Genomic DNA, 20,014 nt, shown 5'->3' with positions numbered 1-20,014 from the left:
GATAACTTGAAACTGATTTTACAGTGTTACTGGTTACAGCTAAGATTTGAAATGAACTTGAGCATGGGCGGATTTATTGGGGGGAGGGGGGGGCAGATTGGGGCAATGCCCCCCCCATTTTTGGGAGGACTTTATATAGTAACAACATACCTTCCAAAAAGTTTTTAACATTATTTTTTTCTTTTTTGACTAGTTCAGAAGGACATGGGTGAATTTATAGGAGGGGGCCATAGGGGCAATGCCCCCCAGTTTTGGGAGGACTTTAAATAGTAACAACACATATTCCAAAATCTTAAAACAAAAAAATCATTAATTTTTTTCTTTTTTTGAATAGTTCAATGTAAATGAAGAGGATAGTGAATGTCTTTTTCTGATGGGAGAAAAGAAAAAAAAACATTAAATACAAATAGTACAGCTGTCACTGGGGTGCTGAAAATATGCCTAAATTCACTATTTTAGACTGAAAACCATTTGGGCAAGTATACAAATGAAAATATAGTCAAAACAAGCTATGCATTTAGCTGCAACACTTATAATAATTGACGATTATTTTTAAATTAGAACCTAAAACAAAGGGAACCCCCCCCCCCTCCCCCATTTGCGCTAATAGAACGATCTGCTCATTATGATTTGTTTTCTTTCTCTTCAGAATGTTTATTTTCAATTTGCGTGATTTCAAAAATTAGATATTTTGTGTTGTTACAGACGAAAGATTTTGAAGAACTTTCTGGATTCACACGTTCAGATTGGTAAAATTGTAAAAATCCTTTAACCGTAAAAACTGATGAACTTTCGTAAAAATTACAAAAATCTGCAGGTAATAGGGCCGGATTTGCCTATAAGATAAACAAGCTACAGCTTCGGGCCACTGCTTTGAAGTGGGTCCGTAACTCGTAAAAAATTGCATGATTTGTTCCTTGAGAAATGGAAAGTGCTTGAAAACCTTGAATATTTGGAAAAGCGTGGCTACAAACCTTAAATTTTAAATTTCTAACAAATGGTAGGGGGAGGAATGCCAAAATATGTCAAATTTAGCTCCTTGCTACATCGTGCATCAAAAGTGTAAAAATCATGGGTTTTACGTATGTAACATATTACTTGATAAATTTTTGTGACTCATGTTTCATATCTTGCTATTTATTTAATCCCGAATGCAGTATTTTGGAAATTCTTTTGTATTGATCGCTTTTATCTTGCTTCTACTGCATATTGTTAATCCCTTTAGCCCGGAAAAAATGATACACTACCTCTATTCCTTTTCGTTTTCTGCACTGCTTATAATGAAAAAAAAGGTTGTTGTAATGAGAGAATTCTATATTTTATTTTTTCTTTTAAACTTAAAATAGCTGTTTTTTTTTTTTTTTTTACAAAGTTTGAATAATACTGTACAACTGTATAATCTAGTGCTTAATTTCAGAGATTGGAAAGTGCAAATGAAGTGCCTTAAATTATTAAATGTTCTAAAATCCTTGAAAAAAATTGGCACAGTATAACCTACTACGGCTCTTGGGCTAAAACATCCAATCTAACCAACAAAACCTTGAAAATAATTAGACAAGTCTTTGAAACTCCTAAGCAAAGTGTGCTTCGATTTTATTTCTTATCAAGTGTATAAATTATGAATTGTTCTAATAAGTAGTATGTTACTCTCATGTTACATATTTTCTAATCCTGTACAGCATTTCTTTTAAAGTATTAACTTACATCACAATGCACATTTAAATCATAAAACTTAAAAAAATATATATAAAAAAAATTAACCCTTATTAGGCTTCAAAATGCACAATTTTACATCCATTTTACAATAGTTTCCGGGGAAGAAACCCCCGGACCCCCTAAATTTGGAGATATTCTTTATCCCACTTAAAAGGAAGCCCTGTGTCACTCTCTTGATACCAGTCACCTCTCTTAAGGTCAATTCAAAAAAGGACAGCAAGAAAACACAGATTAATGAAAACGACACACCAAAGAAGAGTAAAAGCATGGGCTTATGCATCGCAGGAAAACGGACCAAAAACATGGGGGGGGGCAATTTAAAATGTTGCTAAAAAAAATCCTGCCCCCCCCAGGAACTCAGTCCTAAATCTGCCTATGAACTTGAGGGAATTTAAGAACTTCAGAACGGAACAACGACTTAACTACACGCCCTTCAACCTCAGATTTCTTATGAGCTCCATAGAAACCTTTAGTGAACGTAAATTTTTCCTCTATCCTTCCATTTTTCATGAGACCAAGTCTAAAGTGGAAAAAAAATCTATGAATGTCTCGAAAAAGATTTCGATATATAGAGATTTTTTCGATATGTAGAAACAATTTTTCTATATAATGAACATAGAAATTTGCTGGGATTTCGATGTATAGAAAATTTTGATGTGTGAAAGTTCGATATATGGATGTTTGACTGTATACAACTTTTCCTCTTTTTTTCTGACGACGATTTTGGAACATCTTGCAAGAATTTTTTTTTCACTCAAAAAGAGCTTTTGGCATATTTTCTTAATTTTTTTGAAAACGTTTTGGGGAAAGTTGCCATTATTGCTTTTATGGATGTTTTACTGTTATTATTTAGACTGAATTAAGTGTGTGTATACCAATTGATTTTCCTTTTGTTTTGTTGTATTTCGAATGTGGATATTTTAATGTATTAGAGAATAAATTGTTTAAAATTAGAGAGAAATTTTTATAGGATTTTTGAAAAGGTGTGTACGCATTTTAGTTAACGAAAAACGATCATTTTACATCAGAAGAAGGCGGGAGTGGGAGCTTGATTTTTATTTATTCAAGCGGTCTCCTTTGAATTTTTAGCACAGGCATCCTCATACAAGTACTGCTAGTAATTCATAAAAAGAGGCAGTTATCAGTTTATACGATATGTATGTATGTTTTTTTTTTGCTAGCTCACAGTGTCTCTTTTAATGAACCAATTTTGGCACAAAAATGCTAGATAAAATCATTCATAGCCAATATTCATAAAAGAAGGGTGGTTATCAGTTCATACCGCATGTACGTTTTTTTTTTTTTTTTTGATTGTTAGCAAACAGCACCTCAATCTCACTTAGTAAAAAACATCTTACTTAAAAAATTAAAAAAAAATCAACTGCCTATCAATGGAATTAAACCATCATGCTAAGGATTTCATTTGCATTGACTAGACTATTAATAAAAAAGCATTCTGATTAAAATAAGCAAGGAAAAATTAACAATACGGCACCTGAAGTTATGTTAAATACTTTTTATGAATCTCAGAACCATATAGTAGTTGTTAAAAATAAAATAAATTTACTTGACAATATTTTGAGTTCTTTGCTGTAAGTATGTTTGTCTTGCAAATTTAACAGCCTCTTGAGCTTTTCTGTCAAAAGTTCGAGCCATTGCAGGAACACGCGTCAACAAAAACAGATCAGGAAACCATAATATATTACCAATTAAAGGCACAGCAGGCACCTATAAAAATAAAGCATTAGTTCACAATAGATTTGTTTCAAAACTTAGATAACGTGCAGAAATAGGAAGCAAATAACATTCAAGACAACAACATTACATGCTGAAATAAAGATTTTTTTTTTTTTTTTTTTTTGCGACTATTTAGTAATTAATTTCCAATAAAGAAAGATCTTTCTTGAGATAAGGAGAAGAACTAAAATGAACAGCATACTCCAATTGAAGTCCTACCAAACCTATTACAAAGAAAGCATTGTTTGATATTTTGTTTAAAAATGAAATCAGAAAACTGAAAAACACTTCTTTTCCTGTAATATATAAATTGGAATTCAAAACCACAGGAAAAGTTAAATTAAGTAAGTAACTAATTAAGTAAGTCCATTTTACTAGTTTTTAAAAAATACTATCGTTATAAAAAGAGCAATACCTTTTTATAAGTGTCCCAAAGAGCTTTAAAAAATTTCTTATCCACTGTACGGTACAAATAAAAATGAAGAACAAACAGGCAACAAATGTCCGGGATTCGCAAACGAGAATCATATTCATTACTTTCTCCTGTAATAATCATTCATCTTGATTTAGGATATCAATACATATTTCATGAGGGATAGTACTTCACAATAATAATGATAATAAAATAAAACTAATTAAATAAATAAATAAATAATAAAAATAAGTAAATAGTGCATTTACCTAATCTGGGTTCATTAACAATCAATTGGTTCTTTATATTTAAGGCAAATTCTTCAGCAAAATAGCTGTTTTTGGATACAAAGTTTTTACTGTCATCAAAATTTTGCTCCACACATCCCTGTAACAGAAAAAGGGGATTCATTTTTAACACATAACAATATGAATGGAACTTGCAAATTTATCTAATGAACATAAGTTTTTTTTTCTTAATTGGACACCATCTGTGCTTATTTTGCCACATTATTTTGAAGAAACCGAACAATAATCAGGCGCATGTTCAACAATCAGGTTTCAATTAGAGAAAAAGGATACTGTAAAGATTCCCATCAAAATAATCATTCTTAAAGAAAGAAAACAGCAAATCAAAAATTCCCGAAAAATTAAATGCAACCTTTCACAAATGCAACCAAAATCCTTGATTATCTTCTGTTGGCAGTCCAAAAAAAAAGAAAGAAAGAAAGAAAGAAAGAAGATAAACTGCCAAATAATAATCAAAAGTGGAAATTTTTACCTTCAAACAAAAACAAAATTTCATTTTAGTCACATTCGAGAAAAAAAAATGACAACTTTTGAATAGCTTTATTCATGCTAATGTAAAATGAGATCGCACAAACGATAATTTTCTGACATGAAAATGCAGTTGCATTTGGTTTAAAAATGCTTGTAACTGTTTTTCTGGTGATTTAACAACAGTGTTTTTTTTTTTTTAAACAGCAAGGGGCGTTTCGAAAACTTGATTTTTCGACCCTAAGTCTATTTTTCGTCATTAGCCTTCCTCATAAGTTTTAAAATGAGAGGGGAATAATATATAAGATATTGAAGAGAAATGTTTTTATTTTTGAAAATTTTTACAATTTGTTCCTGCAGGCTGCTTGAACCGTTATGACTTAAATAGCAGCACGTGTTCATCATTTAACAGCACGGTTAAAATACAAAATAATTTCAACTAAGCTTTTTTTTAAGCATAGCTTTTCGAATGTAGTAAAAATGTGATAGGCTATTTGCTTTTTACAAAAAGAAGAAAAAAATGTAGTTTACCCCTCAAATTGAGGTAGTAATTTTTTTATTTGTACAAAGAGTCAAAAACTCATTAGAAGAATCTATATTTCAATATACGATTTATTATTTTTTTCTAAACAAAAAACAATTCCATTGTAGTCTGAAATCTTAAACCTGATACTTATATTTTTGCTTATTTTATGCTATAATTTTCTTACCGGAGCCAAAGCTGAAAAAAAAAAAAGCCTTACAATGAAGCTACATGTTGCATCAAGTTTTCATAACAGCAAAGAGCGTTTCGATCTCATCTATATTATTCCCTCATATTTGTTATTCACTTCATTAAGTGTTCATGCAATGCGCGATATTTCTCTATTTTTTTGATGCAGATTGTCCGGACGTGGGCGCGAACACACATTCTCCTGGTTACCAGTTGAACGCTCTGCCGATCAAGCTATTCAGCTCTGTCCGTCATGGTGCAAGTTAAAGTTATAAATTTAACCGAAAACCTCATTCTGGTTCTTTAAAACAGGTTTTTTGGCAGAAAAAAGACAATTTTTAGACCATGGGTCGATTTTTTGGTCAGTAGCCTGCACAATAAGTTTTAAAATAAGGTGTAAATCAAAGAAATCTATCAAGAATTGAGGAAGTTCTTGCATAGAAACCAAAAAAGGCTACAGAAATAATATATAAGGATAGAAAGAACCTTTGATGTCATTTTCAGGCCCTAAAATTAAAACTTGAACAGTTCGGCACTTTTTTGGCATTAGAAAACGCCTCTACATTCCTTCTCTGGTGCCCATGTACCTCCCTGCCAAATATGGTCGAGATTCGACGTAAACGATTTGTATAGCGAACATACATATAGTCACACACACACACATACATATATACAAACACAAAAGTTCTTTGTTTTATTTATATATATTAATTAATAGAACTTTTTTTAGAGAAAAGAAAATATGTCATACCATGAATATGCTTCCTTCTAACAGTTGATTTTCTAGTTTGGAAATAACTTTTTCAAAGGGTCTCAATTTCTCAATAGAAAAACCCAACTTTGATGGATTATGATGTATAGAAACAAGCATTCTTTTGTACTGAGTCCAGTGCTCTCGGAGTGTGACTTGCCCATCGATGATTTCATCGAGTGTCATCAAAGTAGTTAAAAGAAAACCCAGATGCTTGTAGACAGTCTAAAGAATAATCAAAAAGTATTAATATAAATCCTTAGGTACATCAAAGTTATAAAAGTTACGGCGTATTTAAAATACAGTCCAACAAATACTTTTACGGACAGGTTTTTTTTAAACAAACAGTGTAACAACAATTGTGGGTACATAGGGCTTTGGTGAAGTTGAAGATGAAAAATATTTTTCAGCGAAAAGTGCTGCAGAAACGGATAACATCCACAAATATTTCAGAATGACAGGCACATTAACTGCTTTTTAACATAATTCAACTATAAATGAATGTATCGGTGAAGACGAATCAACTTCATCTTTTCCAAACACAACCCCCAAAGGCATTAATGAGAGGGGTAATTTCTATTTAAATCATACGGCCGGGAATGCACTTGATGTTTTTCCCTGATCTATTTTTTTGCCGTTGATGGCGTACCAGTAGTGGTGGGTGGGATGGTATTGCAACATACACAGTCAGCAGAAAAATGGACAGTCGGATTTTTTAACGACAACCGTAGAAACTCAGCTGTCCACTGCCACTACTTTCATCGGATTTTTACCTTGCTGCATGGTGGTCAGTGATTGACTGATGGAGGTGGTGTAGTTGTGATGGATATTTTACCTCCCAGTGTGAATGCTACAATTATGTTATAGCAGCAGCGATAAAAATCGGATCAGGAAAAAAATGCCAAGTGTTTCCCGGCCTATCAGAGAGAAACAGAATGTCGGAGTAGGTGGCAAAATTGACAATACTGCAGACTGTATGAATAAGTTTAAAAAGAACTATAAATGAAAATATCTGATTAAAGAGAGAGACAGAGATGAATGAGAAAAAGAGGGAAGGAAGTAATTCTTTAAGGACTTGCTAAAAAATCAAAAATAAAGTACCTTGTCAAAATAATCAAGAACTTTTGTTCAAAATTAAGCACTGTAAAGAGCCCTTTGTAACAGTTCACTAAAATGAGAAGCACTTCACAGTATTTTTAAGGATCCGTAGGAAGAGTGAGATTGCTTCAGGGGGATGTTATGATCCCCTTGGATCTGTGCTTGAAAACATGCTTGTCATAATTATTTTATTCATTTTTGAATGCTTATTAAATAGAAGAAAATGTATTGGACTTCAATAAGCATATTTCTTCAGTTTGAATAAATTTATTTTTTAACCAGAAAAAATGTTTTATGAGTAGGAACGAATATTAATTACTATGTATAAAAAAAGACAGTCCCTGAAAGTAAGTCATAGCGCATCTAATACAAATACAATACAAATACAGAAGTGACGACCAGCAACAGGCTCTGGGCATAGCTAGGCTGGTCCTAGTTAATTTACAATCCCCAGTGATGATCAATGGCCCTCTTAAAACTATCTACTCCATTACTCATTACCACCTCTTCCGGTAAGCTGTTCCAAGGTTCCACTACCCTGCTAAAATAATAATTTTTCCTAATATCCATGTTAGCCTGAGAATTAAATAGCTTAAAACAATGACCCCTTGCCCTGTTTTCAGTGCTAAACTTCAGCCCCCTAACATCTTTCATTTTAATAAATTTAAACAACTGAATCATGTCCTCTCAGTCTCTTCTTTGCTCAAGACAATCTCTTGTAACAAAATTTCATAAGCAACAAGGCCTTATTTTTAGGGAAAAGCAATATGTTTTGGAAAAAACATAGGAAAGCCTTATCTCATTTAACTTTACTCATTTATTTTTAGCAGAGATACAATTTTGACAAAATAAAATGATGCTGAAATTCTGAAGTATACTATGCATTTATATGATACTTGAAACAGCATTTTTTTTTTTCCTTTTTGAGATTTTTGTAGGTAAGAAAGTATATGCATCATTATAATTTTTTCAATCTCAAACTCACTTAATTGCTATTATGCTTCATATTTAAGCCACACTTCATTAGTACTTGATTAGTGGCACTATCATTATGTCCAAGTTTGATTGCATATGAGGTTACACAATTCCACACATATGCAGAACCCTTATTATTTCTTATTTCAAGCATGGGGAACTACAGTTTTGACAAGCAAAATCTTCCAAATAAATTGTTTTATTGAATTGCATGAGCAAAGTTTGCATTCTCTAGCAACAAACTGGGACAGCATAAGTCGGCTTAAAGTTTCTGGAATAGTCAGAAATATTCAGGCAAATATTTTGCTCGATAGATCTTTATATTATTCAGAGCCTAGCACAAATGAGTTTGAAATTAAGCATATAATCCATTAGTTGCCAGCATTTTATAATTAATACATTATGGGTATTAGTGCTTGTAATTATCAGAGGCCTTCTCAAGTGCAAAGAGAAGCCAGTTTGAAGTAGTGGGTAGGCCATTGAGAAAGTTCAAGATCCACCAATAACTTTAGGCTCAATCTTTTCTTAAAAAAAACTTATTTGTACTCTGTAGAAACCTGTTAAGTAAATTGTGCGAAACGCTATGAAATGAAATGAAAGAAAGGGGGGTTCAACCAAGCACTGCAACCAGAGGTCTATTGTACTAGTCACCAACAGAAGTATTAAAACAGATCAGCAGCTGAAGTAAAATTCAGTAAACACTCAATAGGAATATCATGAATCTCCCATGGTTTAAGCAAACGATGACCAAGGTGTTCAAACCTATAGGCAGAAAATACTTTGCAATCAAACAGGGTGTGAGTAATAGTTTCCTCATTAAAGATTTAACCTCCGTAAATTGGATCATTACTGATACCCATTATAAGACGGTGCTGCTTTAAAGTGTAAATACCAGTAAGAAGACCAAAAGCTTTCCCAATACTATTTTTGTTAAGATGCCAGTATTTTTCGCATATGATCCTCAGAGAGAATCAGGTCTTCTCTCTGAGGTCCTTCTTAGGATTTCCTTCTAAGGAAGGAAGTCAGGTCGTTCTTAGGGTGACAAGCTGAATCTGTTCAATGTCATCGCAAGATAACCTATCCAGCAGGATGGTTTCTCTCACAACAGCCATCTTAAACATACTCACTGCTTGAGCATAGATAGGACTGTGGCTGACTTGTCCATACTCATTAAGATACAGCAGTTTGTGCAGGGGAAGAAGTTGAAACATCCGATTGAAGACATTTGGCTTCTCTTGCCTTCTCAGGAATGGTTGGCCCAGTGGATTTCGCCTCCCATACCAGCCTCTTTCTCTCTTGCCTGCGCCAGTGCCTGTTGCATTTTTGTGCACAAATGAGTACTCCCTGCCTCCCTACTGCAGAGTCGGTGGGTTTCAGGCATGCCCCCTCACCCTCTTGGTTGGTGAGTTGTAGACTTGCACCCTCACCTCCTTTAGCAGCAAGGTTGCTGTTCTCTCCTTCAAACTAATAACCAGCTCCATAGGAGCTGGAAACTGGGAGGTGGTAAAAGGTCAACACCCGTACACCCATCCTGCATGAGTGCAAGGCAAATTACAACAAGGTTTCGCCTGGTTCCTCGAGGGGGACCGTTTAGACATCATACAACCCAGAAGCCATCCATTCATCAGCACGGTGCCTCACATCTTAGATAGGGTATCCATTTTAGTTGCCTTTTACAACACGCATGGACTACATTGGGACTATTCTGTTCCGGTCACCACACAGAGGTGCAAAGCATTAACCAGGAACATTCTGTGTTTACAAGTTTATAAGCACATGAAGTTTATTTCATTGACACTAACAGAGAAAACTTAAAGTTCTTTTCAAGGGAAATATTATTTCTTTCTGTCCTTCTTTTTTTTTGGGGGGGGGGGGGGGAGGGGGATTTACAGGTGTTAATTGCAAAAACCTATTGCTGTAATACAGTAATTGTTTGCACAAATGAAATATAATCACTTAACTGTTTGATATTTTACTCAAACATATTAAACTTTTTGCTATGAGATATTTGATGACAATTGTAATCTAAATGAAGAAAGATCAAAAAAGCTTGTGATACAATATGACAGGATTGAAAAACCAATGTAAATAAAGCATAAATTAACACACACACAAAGTGTTTCTGTGTTAATTTGTGCTTTATTTACCTTGGTTTTTCAATCCTATCAATTGTAATCCAGTCAACTTTTTGGATGGTAGACATCAAATGTAAAAATCTAGAGGTAGCTTTTCCATAGGCGGATTTAGGCTGTGAATTCTGGGGGTGCAACAATATAGCTGTGGCGTAGCTAGGAAGGGGTGGAGAGGGTGGTCTGCCCGGGGCGGCGTACTTTTCGGACAGGCGATTCAGCACACTGGTATGAAAAAAAATTCAAATAAGGGAATCATACTTTAAATCTAATACTGGAGGCAAAAAAAAAAACTTTGAAATGTAAGGTTTTGGCATGACTGAACGGTCATCTCAGTGTTCAAAGTTGAAATATTTCCACAGTGAGCCCTTGAACCTTCCTCATTCACTTAATGTCCTTAAATTGTAATTCAACACTTAAATTGTATTTTTAAAACTTAAATTTCGGAAAATATTCAAATATGTAATATTAAATATATTTCTGAAAGATAACATCTGTTAATGTATATAAATATCAAATATATTTTTGTAAAAGTTGTTTCTTTGCTAGTGCTGAATTAATGCAGGGAAAACAAATTATTGGAACTTCGTTACTGAATAAAAGCTGTCTCTCCATCGTACCCAAAAGCTTAAACTGATTTCAGTTTTGATAAAGATTCAGTAGAGAACCCCATTCCCTCCAAAGTTACTTTTAACTGCAATTTTTGATGTAAATTCAGAGTATTTCTCCGAGATAGGCGCCTGACCCGCCCCCTTTATTTTTGTTGTTAGAATACGGATTATATTAGTTTCCCTTTGCTACCTTAAATGAAGTTTTATATTTTGAGCGATAATTTTCAATGCTTTAATGTATTAGATATGTCTCAATGAAAATGTGGCAAATAGAGGAAACGCCCCGGGCGAGAGAAATTGTAGCTACGCCATCGCAATACAGGGAATAAGGGGGGGGGGGAGATACAGCACTGCAAATGGCGACTAAAGCTGCTATTTTGACGGCAAAGGCGACCATTTTGATGACAAAAGAGAGTATTTTGCAATCACTTGCAAAATACAGCGACTGTTTTAGTAAGTGCAACTAAAATTCGTAAAAAAGGTGGGCGTTTAAAAAATTTATAAAAAAAAATAAGAAATCGCTTTCAAGTTATCCTCTAGTTACCATGGAAAAAAGGGGAAAAGTTTTACCGCGTTTAATTTTTGAAAACAATCGTTTTAAAAAGTGGGAAAATGAAATGTAATAAAACATTCACGTCCAGAAAAAATGAAATTTACTTTTTTGTATAAAAAAAGTTTCGTAAAGTTTCGTTGCGATCGTAAAATATCGCAATTTTCGTAACGGTATCGTTTTTGTGCGTGCGATTTTTGTAAAGGATTAGTTTTTGCAATCGTGATTTCTGTTTCTCAACTACTTCTTTTTTTTTTTTTTACTGTTTTTTGGTTCTTAATTTTTTTTATTCGTACTATACATTCATTTTTTTTTAAACGAGAGCTAATTTTCTTTCGATCGGAAATATGAATGTGACGCTTCGAGTTCTTTTTATACAGTCATTTACTGTTGTCTTTAATATTAACAGTCAGAAAGTGAGAAAAATATACTAGAATGTGTCAGTGCTGGTTTCTCTCTAGTGTTTATTGAGGGTTGGGCTGAAATTTGGGAAATATTTTTTTGTTTTCCTTTTTAAAGGTTGTTTGGAGAAAATTTACCCCACGTAGGTCTGTCCCACTTCATGGCATCAAAATAATATACATGCTATTTTTTTAAAAAATAGAAGACAATTTTAGAAATTATTTTTTGTATCTGGTAACTATTTTGGAGACTATTATTCATATTAAAGGCAACAAAAGCAACTAATTTTAGCCGCGGAACTCAGTGATAGCACTGCCCCGTGCTATCACTTTTTTCAGAAATTTTTTGAAATTTTACAGTGGAAATGCTGGTTTTTAGTTGATTTCAGAGTTATTTTATTATACTGTTTACTGGAATGATGCGTAAGAACTTTATATCGTTTTTGAGGAAGTACATCACAATAGCCATATTTCTTGACTTTAATAGCCATGGTTGTTTCAAAGAAAAAGAAAATAGTAATGTTGTACCAATAAATACCAAATTGCAGAGCATAAAATTATCATATAATGCAGTACTGAAAAATAATTAAAGGAATGTTTATATTTGATTTATGTAATTATTTATCATCTTTCTTTTTTTAATGGAGAAATACTTCTTTTTAATTTATGTAGCACAATTTCTCTCGCACTGGCGACGTCTGGTGACCAGGTCTCACAACAAGCTGCCTATTATTGTATTTTTTGGTTTGCTTTCAAGTAAATTAACTTGCATTTAGCTGTAGAAAAATACAAGTTGTTTTACAAAATTCCTGAGGAGAAATATATATTTTCTCCTGATGAAATATATTTCATTTATATTTTCTTTGAAAATCCAACCAAAATTGTTGGGGGTGCGGCGCACCCCTGGCACCCCCGTAAAACCGCCTATGAGCTTTTCCTTGGTTTCAACCAGCGACTCTTTTAACAGGCAGCTGGAAGTTTGGAATCTTTTGAAGCCACACCCTATTTATTTTGCTTTATATTTGTAGTACAAACAAAAACATTTTGTAAAGTTTACTATGTAAATTCCAAATAGACTCACAGTTCATAAAATAAACAATCATACTTCGGATTTATGAGAAATTAATATCGAAACTGAACAGATTCCTTTAGGTGAGATATCCTATGATCAGGACCCAACAAAGCCCAGACACCAGGTCGCCCAAGCGGTTAAAAAAAGTGCCTTGGCTACTGGCAACTAGTTTTTCAGAACAAACACCTTTCAGAAGCCATATTGCACTGAATTTGCCTATAAATTCTAAGAAATAATTTGTCTGGTGCCTAAAATGTTCTACAAACAGCAGGGGAGCCCATTCTCTCTAAAAGCAAGGGTGCACTTCCCTATCCCCAAACCCCCTATCCCCTCCCCACCCCAAAAGCAAGAGCCCCTTAAAAATGAGAAAAATATCCATCAAAACACCCACTCTAAAAATTTCAATGCTGTAGCCCTGTGCAATGACCCCCCCCCCCCCCAGGTAGGTGCCACTGCCTACAGGGAATTTGTCAGTCTCTGCTCCTAATTATCAATGTGTTTTAATTAAGCAGATCACATAATACTGTTTTTGTGTGTGTGTGTGAACTGTGTAGCACCTTTGCAGCCAGAGGTGGGCGGGAGGAGAGATCATTAATTTCTTAATTTGAATTTTTTAGAAACAATATATATTGCAAGCAAAATATGCAAAAAAATCTGAACTTCTTTCAAAAAAAAAAAAATCTTAACACTACAAGATCTTAAATTTAAACAATTTAGCATACATAAGACACTCTACTATTACATATAAAGTAGACTCTCATTTTAGGTGGGTTTATTTTATGCGGATTTGATTTTTGTTGGTTTAAGATTTGATGTCTTTGTTTAATTTCACGTGGATAAGTTTGGATTTTATGCAAAAGCAGCATTGTGAACAGAGAAACTTCTTTTTCCTTTAAATTCCCAACTCCTAAGATCACAGATAACTTGCAATTAACTGCATTTTGGAGTGTTAATAAGTGAGCTTGTGTCGCTGCAAATACTTTTTGCCACTGGCTCCTGGACTTGTTCTTTCCTAAACTAAAGGTATTAAACTCAAGCAATTTGAAGATGAGCTTTTGGAAGTGACAGAGAAGTTAATAACTGAGGATACTGGCATCATTGACACATAACCATACACTTTCACACTGACAGTTTTAAACTATTCTTTGAGAATAGCAAATGATCTGATTTGTTAGAAAAGAAAATCCTGAATGGAAGAGATGCAAGAAATCATAGATATGTGTTCATGCCCTATAAAGAGATTTAGAAGAAAGTTACAAATGACTGCCAACAGACTATCAAAGCCAGCAATTTTTATAAACAGTAAGTTTATTCATGTTTTCCTTATGAAAGTAGGGCAGATGTATCTAAATAATTAACACATTAAATTTATTATACATTTATCTATAATTAGAATGAAGTTTTCTTTCTTATCTATGGAATAAAACCCCCTATTTTAACACAACTATTGAGTCTTAATTTAAGTAGAACTTTCGTGGAAGTAACCCCTGCATAAAATGAAGGTCTAATGTTAAACAAATATAAATTATGTATATATATATATATATATATATATTTATGTCATATTCAAGAAAAAAACAGTCAGAAATACCTGAAAATGAACATCTGTCACATCAACAATAGCAGATTCACATTTGTAATAGAGAGCTGAGAGCTGATGGATAACATTTTTCACTACAGCATAACTTCGCTTTACGAAACATGAAAGCTCCTAAATGTGTAAAATCAAAATATAATAATACTACAAATAAGTAATCTTTTTTTTTTTTTTTTTTGATTAATTCAATTTCAAAAAATAAATTCAGTTCTAATTTTTAAGGGAAAAACACTAAAGAAGACAAAACAATTGATAACAGCTTTGTTGTATTCTTTTCCTAATTTAAATTGAAACAAATTAGGCAGTAATTTGGTCCCAGATTCCCGACAGTCACAATCATCCCTCATAGAAAGATACAGCACTCACTCATGGGACCCAGTTTCATGATTCGTCAGCGGGACCCCTGACCCCTGAGAACTAACATTTTAAGGGGAGTCAGTACCCCCTATACCGTCAATGTTAATTTGCACAGATTCATGTACCTTTTTCTGAAAATCTATTAAAGATACAAGTATGAATTTTTTTCTGTACCTCAAGTAGACTCTGTTCTCTATACTGAAGTAAAATTTTACAGAAAGAAAGCTTAGTTTTTTTGTAACAAATTCTAATATGTAAGTCACTGTATTTGTTTCAAAAAATACCATTTTGCCACACAAAATCAGCTTTATAAAAAAATAATTTTCGAATATGAGAAAAAGTTTACTTCAGTACATGCAGTTAGATGTATGGAATAGGTGTAGTGATGTGGATCGGGTAAATACCCAGTGGGTAGGTAAATATTTTTTGGGTATTTACCCGGGTATTTTCCCAAGCCCTGGGTAAATACTCAAAAACTGGGTATTTTACAAAAAAATGCAAAAAGTAAGTCTGAATTTTTTTTTTTTTAATCTAAGTATGAAATAATTGGTAAAACTGATACATAAATATGTATTACACAGTTTATAATATTTTTTATTGAAAGACTTGATGAAATTATGGAAGAAACATATCGTGAACCAAAGAATCTTTCTTTTCAATGTCATAATTGGACAAGTATAAGCAATTCAATGATGAACTTCAGGATTTCAAAATCACAATCTAGGTTAGTCATATCCAAATTGAAAAAAAAAAAGGAAGCATGGGGGATGCTTGGAAGAATTTACTGAGAAGTTATTAAGACAATGATGTTATTTATTTATTTTATTGCCGTTTAAGTGGTAACGAAGCAAATATAGAAACAGTTTTCATATTAATAAGCGGAAAAAAAAAATGTTTTCTGTTGCCTTGCTCATTTGCATTTGCTTCCCAGCACTTCATGATGAAAATTCATTTGAACTATTTTTAATACACGCAATTAGTGATGTCAGGTGGGAAGGTAAATATATTTTTTGGGTATTTATCCTAAGGCAGGGTAAATCCCCTAGTAATTGCGCGCGCATTTTTCCAAAAAAAAACTTTAGGTGGTATCAAAAGGTGATGATTTTCTTTTTAAAACATAAACTGTAAAATGAAAGATTAAAAATATAAAAATTTATATATTATAATTTCTTTAATTAAAGGCATAATGAAATTTTATCAAAAAAAAAAACTGTCAGAACTTAGAATGAACTATTCTAAAACTTAAATAGGATGGCAGGATAATTTAATTTTTTATGGGGTAAAGCAAAAGGATTTAAGTTTAATTTTGTCACATAGATGGCACTAGCACAACTTTTCATTGATTTTTCATAATATCATGTTACTAGTTAGTTTTGGCCTTGAGTTGTAATCAGTTTGTCCAAAGCCTCCTAAATACTAAACGCATATCACATTTGCTTCAAAAGTGATCCTCCGCCGGTTCACAAACAACGCTACTACCTGACGGCAATACATGGATGGTGTTGCTATAAAGATGGATCCAAACAATTCAAATCAAATCGTTAATTGGTTAATTTTAAAATTTTAATTTAGACGTTAACCAACTGTTTTCTCAGCTTTTAATTTCTAATGCTTTCGACCTTCGATAGTTGGCAGTAGCCAGAAGACTGAAAATATACTTATGGGATCATTTTGCTCTATGTTAAAAGGGAGAACGCGATAGGCATTTAGTATTTAGGAGGCGTTAGTTGGTCACTCACTTTGTATTTGTACTGGTAAAACTTTAAATTTTGCTTTGAAAAGTGAAAAACAAAAAAGAAAGATGGGAACATTGATTAGGCATATCCAACACATTTAATGTGAATATCATATTATATTGCTAAGTTTTTTCACACAATAATTCTTTGAATAGGTGATCAAAAAACAATTTTTGGGCAAAAATTTGTTTTGTATATGGTTGGTTATATATATACATAGTGAAATACAGACAGAAAAGTATTTTAGTTGAATATAAATTTTTGAAATAAATACCCGGGTAAATACCCATTTTGGGTATTTACCCGGGTATATAACCTGGGTATTTACCCCTAAAAATAAATACCCAGGTATTTTACATCACTAAATAGGTGGTAAAAATTTCAAGGCCTAACACAATTTAGTTTCTGAGAAAAAGGAACATTTAGTTTAAAAAATACCATTTCAAGATATTGCAATTTAAAGAGGAAAATCATACCTCATCAAAATAGGTTTTACATTTTTTAAAGCTTATTTTAACTTACTTCTAATATGAGTACGTTCAAGATGTTTGTATCATTAAAAAGGTATTGAAATGGAGTTTCAAAATATATAAAAATCAGAAAATCGAATTTTTGAAAGTATTTAGGGTACTGACTCCCCTTAAACTTTATAATATTAGGTTTTTAACTTATTTACTTATGTTTTTTAATCTGTTAAGCAGAAAAATGAGGACAGTAAAAAAAAATCCTTTATTAGCGTTAAATTTACTTCATCTCTGTTACCTTTAGTTTTCTATAGTTTTTACAGTAGAGTGTTGCTAATCCAAGTTCCGTTTCACCCGAGAAAGCTGAAACACTACTTTGTTTTCCTTCTATGAGAGAGAGTATTTTTAAAAAATGCAAACCAATTAATAGTTGAACTGACGCTAGCTGACTGGAGAATGGTTCCTTAAAAAACAGAAGGCACGAAAATGATTTTAAAAAATAAGTGAGGTACTATTTTAACGTGTTTTTCTGAAATTTTATAACATTTTTACATTAACAAATCGGTATGATTGTTTCTTTTTCCGCTGTAAAATCCCTCTAATTTTTAGTTGTATATAAAAGCTATTGTTTCTCTTGCATTTATTTATGCAGTCTGCATAACCTGAGTTTTCGATAATCTGAGTTGTAGTAGTCTTGTTGGATTATCGAGACTTGATTGTAGTTGAATTTCTGAGGTTGTCCACATCTTTTGAAATTTTTAAGTCATTCAGAAATCCTATATCCAGATTATTGTTTTTTTTTTAGATTAATACTATTAAATTTTGTGTGTGTGTGTGTGTGTGTGTATTAAATAAAGGCAAGAATGGCGCAGGTTTATGTTCCAAGAAGTTAAATACAAGACAGGAATTCTAAAAATCAACTACTTTTAAAAACTCTATAAGTTCTGTCAGTCAAACTATAAAAAGGAAAACTTACTGTTCCCGAAAAAATGAAACTAAATAAAAGATGGTTCAAATGTGAAGCAGAATGGTCTCAAGAAAATTCAATTCAATCAATATGAGCATGAGCCAAAGCCTTTTAATAAACCAACGTACCTGCATAAAAGGAATCATTCGACCCAAATAAATATGGGCTTCTCCATCTTGCAATGCACCTGGAGATTCTAAGGAAATTTTAAAACCAGACATCAATAACAATAATAGTAATCAATTCAAGAATATAAATATTGTAAAAATATTTTCTAACAGTATTTTTCTTAGACAACTTACTGAAGAAAAGAAATATGGTGAGCTTATTTTCAAAAATTAGAGAAGACTGAGATTTTTTTTATCATAAACAACAACTAAAAACCATAAAATATTTTTAATTGAAAGATATATTTACTTTTTATAAACAGAGCTTGAATGCAATGATTTCAAAAATAAAGAAGAAAATCAGGAGCAGCTAAAAAGATTAACTTAGTTTATGGATTTCAAGACATTTGACTGATTTTGAGGGACTGATACCCTACCTTTTAAAACCAATAGGTGGCAGACTTGAGTGGAAAGGGACATGCAGGTTCTACTTCTTTGAAACGGACCATGTCTTTTTCATTGGTGTTTGCATTATTTTGTCACCCCTTTGCATGTCTTCATGCATGCAATATCATTAATTCAATTAAAATGTTTTGTCGAGAAATAGGTGAAAGTTCCATGATTTGTGAAATGAATGATGATTGATAGTCATTAAAATTTAGAAAAATAATATCAGTAAAAAAACTAAATAAAAAAAATTATAAACAGCTTTATTTAAAATATTTATACAAAAAAAAGGGATTAACATTTTTTTAATTTAAAAATGAATTTTTCATAATTAACTTGCATGTTCAACATTAACAATAAAGGAAAAAGAAGAAAGATTCCCTTTTTTGTTTATTTTTATTTACAAGAAAAGTACTAAAATATATAAAAGCTAAAATAATAATGAACTGTAAGGCAGAATAAGTTTACCTCCTTCCCCATAAAACAAAAGAGCTGGGAAAAATTTAGATTTTGCTTCATAACACAGTTGATCAATTTCACAGCACAAAACAGCAAGGACTGAAACTACTTTGTTCAAAACCTTATTATCAGTTGATATCAATTCTAAAACAGTTGTTCCCTCATAAGGCAGCAACTAAGGCAAAAGATGAAAATTGTTAAACATCAGGAAAATTCAACAATCAACAAGATTAAAATTTTAACTAAACCCATCCCTGTTTTGATATAGAAGTTACATAAAAAGAAAAAAAATGTTGTTTCATTTTTTAAAGTTACTATGTATTTGGCTCAATGGTTGTAAACAAATTAATTTTTAATATTTTCTGTTAATTAAATTCAAGTATTAAAGTTTAAGTAAAATTTGTTTATTAAAAAAATTACACTCAAAATGTTTACCACTGTTTATCAATCAATATTCCCATCCCTCAATTTGCTAAGCGGGTTCAATTCCTAGAAAACTTGCTCCTTGTACATAGTTCACTCTGTGCTCTGTTGCCTCCAAAAAGACTCAGAGGGCAATACGACTGCTGAATAGTACATAAAAAAATATTTTTAAGCTGCATCTGCCATCAACATTCAACACTTTTTCACTTATGGGGGAACCAGAAAACGTAACTTTTGAACACAAATATTTTTCAATTTCAAAACCTTTTGTTTTCTTTTTTTTTCATTCTTATATGAAAGTGTTACCTACAAGAAGTAACCATAAACAATTGCCCAGCTAAGGTTCCAATTATTTAAAAAAAAATTAAAAAATGCCTTGTTATGGAAATAAAAAAAAATAAAATAAAAATAAACTTTTAATATTTAAAAATCAAGTCCAATTTAATATCTAAGCAGTAATTTTGTTAATTGAGCAAACACTCAGCTATTTTAATGATTAGTGGGAAAATAATACTAA

The 20,014-nt window shown here is 32.2% G+C and overlaps 1 protein-coding gene across 1 annotated transcript in view; it reads right to left on the bottom strand.

The window, feature by feature from the left end:
- Nucleotides 1-20,014, bottom strand: part of LOC129233978 (WASH complex subunit 4-like) — a gene marked incomplete at its 3' end in the record, with an annotated part of 72,527 nt that overhangs the window by 37,518 nt on the left and 14,995 nt on the right. The window contains exons 3-9 of the mRNA XM_054867889.1: nucleotides 19,084-19,249; nucleotides 18,190-18,257; nucleotides 14,532-14,651; nucleotides 6,105-6,329; nucleotides 4,135-4,252; nucleotides 3,869-3,996; nucleotides 3,284-3,444 (exon numbers count right to left, since the gene is read on the bottom strand). Of these exons, the coding sequence (XP_054723864.1) occupies nucleotides 3,284-3,444; nucleotides 3,869-3,996; nucleotides 4,135-4,252; nucleotides 6,105-6,329; nucleotides 14,532-14,651; nucleotides 18,190-18,257; nucleotides 19,084-19,249 (986 nt within the window). The remainder of the gene's footprint in view (nucleotides 1-3,283; nucleotides 3,445-3,868; nucleotides 3,997-4,134; nucleotides 4,253-6,104; nucleotides 6,330-14,531; nucleotides 14,652-18,189; nucleotides 18,258-19,083; nucleotides 19,250-20,014) is intronic.

This window comes from Uloborus diversus, unplaced genomic scaffold (assembly GCF_026930045.1).
Source record: "Uloborus diversus isolate 005 unplaced genomic scaffold, Udiv.v.3.1 scaffold_860, whole genome shotgun sequence".
NCBI lineage: Eukaryota > Metazoa > Arthropoda > Arachnida > Araneae > Uloboridae > Uloborus > Uloborus diversus.
Note: the sequence above shows the minus strand (reverse complement) of the source record. Positions and strands in the feature narration are given on the sequence as shown.